The 3847-nt window shown below is 35.9% G+C and overlaps 1 protein-coding gene across 1 annotated transcript; it reads right to left on the bottom strand.

The window, feature by feature from the left end:
• Window positions 1-2195: 2195 nt before the first annotated feature.
• Window positions 2196-3481, bottom strand: LOC100165066 (actin-87E; the record flags this gene model as incomplete). Its single annotated transcript, XM_001948422.3, is given in 2 exon segments — window positions 2196-2921; window positions 2995-3481. Coding segments are annotated over 2 exon segments (1005 nt in total), but the record flags the coding sequence as incomplete, so codon positions are not given.
• Window positions 3482-3847: the final 366 nt, after the last annotated feature.

Consider the following 3847-nt stretch of genomic DNA (forward strand, 5'->3'; position numbering starts at 1 on the left):
AAGAGCTCTTGCTGAAAATTTCCATAGTTCACTCCATAAATCAACTGGCTCATTACATTCAACTACACATACGTCCACACTCAAAGACGTCTAAAACGCGGTCGTCCGCAAGATCTTATTCGATAATGACTATTAAATAAATATTAAACTATAACGTAAATTACCAATAATATTATATTCTTTATCCACACTTTCATTATTGTCTACATGTCTGATCATTCTTAACTTAATTACCATTGTTTGTCACTATTGTTATTACTTATTATCGCTATTACTACTTAACTATTATCATGTTAAAATAGTCAAAAATTAATGCTACTAAGTATCCATAGATGTAGATAGCCTTAGGCTAGGAATGTCTTATTATTATAAATAAAAAAAAAAAATTATTGTGAATAGTTTTTTCTGTTTGAAATCTTGAGATTGTATAGTTTGCACTCTTTAGTTATTTTTTCAAATTTTTTTTTTTTTTGGTTCTCTAAATGCATTTAGGATTAAATATTAAATATTATTATAAATATTAGTGGTAATTAGAATTTTTTTTCTCTGTGCATGATCAGGCAACACTGTTTTTGTTATCACAGTTGGAATGGAATCTGCCGATCCCGTCTTGTCCCAGGTTTTAGTCATGACAAAATTTATTTTGTCATGGTTTTAGTATTACCCTATTATAGGCGCTATTGAACCTGGGTTCACGAGTCACGACTGTCAATACCTATATATGCCGTACCTTATACTACCGCCGCGCCATCGTTAGCCACTGTACTACTGTATTACTGTACGTTTGTACGTCGTCATAATTTATTATTGTAGATGCAGAAGCTAATTAAAGTATCCCCTGCAGAATATTTACTCACGAGCCGCCACTGCAAATTTGTAGTTTCTGACCAAGGAGTTAATAATCAAAAACACAACTAGCTGTATTACTAGGTCATATGTTTTACTCAAATAATGGACGGGTCCATAATTCTGTTCGGTGGAGTACGATAATGCGCGTTTTGCCTTTTTAGGCATACGATTGCGCGTAGTGTCAGAATAACAAAGAACATGATTTTTGACCATTCAAAAGCGTACAATTGCGCGTGAAATTGGATGCGACGTTGCCAAATTGTTTGTAATAAATTTCAGTTATTTTGTAATTATTTCTTATATTTAAATACAGATACAAATTCATCCATTCAGGAAGTTTTTGAATACTTATCATTATAAAAAAAGGTAAAATGCACTTTACCACGCACCTCACGAATTTCGATTTTTTTTTTTTAAAAAAGACGTGTTTTTCAACGCTGATTTCGAAACTGTTTGATTTTTTTTGCGGAAACCATTATTTTGGAAGTTATAGCCTCCCAAAGTTTGCGATTTTACGTTTATTTGCATGCGCGCAACACTATACTGTACTGCCGCACGGAGTAATATTATTCAAATTTGCCGACCGGTGCCGGGGCAGGGTGAATTGATCTACTATACATATATTTTTATGTTAGTTTAACAATCAAAACATCCATTTGTTAATTGTTTTATTAATTTACTCTTGCCCCCCCCCCCCCATCGGGGACTTTTTTTTTTTAAATTTTTTTTGGCTACCTATTTTTTAATATTTAATTTATCTATACAATGGTTTTACACAACAAGTCAAAGGGATATTTTCGATTTTAATTATCCGAGCGAGTGCAGCGAGCGAGTGACCCCGCTCTGTGACTCGGCGCGGCAGTAAGTACTACATACAGTAGTGTTGCGCGCATGAGTATAAATGTAAAATCGCAAACTTTGGGAGGCTATAACTTCCAAAATAATCGTTTCCGCAAAAAAATTCAAACAGTTTCGAAATCAGCGGTGAAAAACACGTCTTTAAAAAAAAAAATCGAAATTCGTGAGGTGCGTGGTAAAGTGCATTTGTTCCTAAAAAAAATATTGTTAAATATACGTAAATAACACAAAATAAAACAAACACTTAACATACACACGCAGTTTACGTCATAAAAGAAAATAATTATAGTTATAATAAAAATATTCATAAAAAATAATTTAGTGCGCGCAATCATACGCCTAAAAATGTACCGCTGCTAAGGACCGCGCGCAATCGTATTGCGCCCATGCTATTATATTTATCAGCCCAGGGAGATATATCTCCATAACTCCTCTAGCCAAGTTTGCGTCTGTGGTGGTTAATTTAAATTAAAAAATTCAACACTATATTTTTATGGAAACGATCACTTCGAAAAGTTTAATTATATTTACATTTTTTATTTTAATTTAACAATATTAAACTGTAATTAAGTAAAACAACACATTGTTTTTTTCCGTGTATACCTAACAGATATATATCTGATATTTCCATAACATAAAGCATTACAGTTTAAAGTGTAGTGTCAATTTTGATTTTAGTTTGTGAAAGGTGATGACTTAGAAGCATTTACGGTGGACAATGCCTGGGCCGGATTCGTCGTATTCTTGTTTGGAGATCCACATCTGTTGGAAGGTGGACAGAGAAGCCAAGATGGAACCACCGATCCATACGGAATATTTACGCTCTGGTGGGGCAATGATCTTAATTTTGATCGTGCTTGGGGCTAATGCGGTGATTTCTTTTTGCATTCTGTCGGCAATACCTGGGTACATGGTTGTACCTCCGGAGAGTACAGTGTTACCGTATAAATCCTTTCTGATATCAACGTCGCACTTCATGATGGAGTTGTATACGGTTTCATGGATACCACAAGATTCCATTCCCAAAAATGAAGGTTGGAACAAGGATTCTGGGCAACGGAAACGTTCGTTCCCGATAGTGATGACCTGTCCGTCAGGTAATTCATAGGATTTCTCTAAGGAGGTGGAAGCGGCGGCCGTGGCCATTTCCTGTTCGAAGTCCAAAGCGACATAACATAATTTTTCCTTGATATCACGGACGATTTCACGCTCAGCTGCAATCATGAAAATTTATTAGAGATAACGATAAATATAGTTCGTGAATACGAACAGTGGTAAGATACATACCAGTAGTGGTGAAGCTGTAACCTCTCTCGGTCAAGATCTTCATCAAGTAGTCGGTCAAGTCACGACCAGCTAAGTCCAAACGGAGGATAGCATGAGGCAATGCATAACCTTCATAGATAGGGACAGTGTGCGAGACACCGTCACCAGAGTCCAAAACGATACCAGTGGTACGACCGGAAGCGTACAGAGATAATACAGCTTGAATGGCAACATACATAGCAGGTGCGTTGAAGGTTTCAAACATAATTTGGGTCATCTTTTCACGGTTAGCCTTTGGGTTCAACGGGGCTTCAGTCAACAGGATTGGATGCTCTTCTGGGGCGACACGAAGTTCATTGTAGAAAGTGTGATGCCAGATTTTCTCCATATCATCCCAGTTAGTGATTATACCATGTTCAATTGGGTATTTTAAAGTAAGGATACCACGTTTGCTTTGGGCTTCATCTCCTACGTAGCTGTCCTTTTGTCCCATGCCGACCATGACACCCTAATAATGAACATAAATCCAATGGTAAGAAATGGAAACATACCTACGGCATATGACGAAATTAATAAAAATAATGACGATTTCCCCAATTAGTATTTTTAAACATTCAATGACTCAACACGATAACTATCTATTTTTATTAGCCACAACGAAAGAGGTGGCAAGTGGAAACTGGTAAAATATGTGACCTATCTTAAAGTTAAATAAACTAATATTTTTCACAATACAATTTCATATTTATAGCTACATATTATATTGATCAGGGTTGGGCAAGATACTCAAAAAGCAGTATCGAGATACTATAGATACAAGATACTTTGCTTTGGAGTATCGCGATACGAGATACTAGATACTTGGCTTTAGAGT

The sequence above is a fragment of the Acyrthosiphon pisum genome, chromosome A1 (assembly GCF_005508785.2).
Source record: "Acyrthosiphon pisum isolate AL4f chromosome A1, pea_aphid_22Mar2018_4r6ur, whole genome shotgun sequence".
Lineage (NCBI taxonomy): Eukaryota > Metazoa > Arthropoda > Insecta > Hemiptera > Aphididae > Acyrthosiphon > Acyrthosiphon pisum.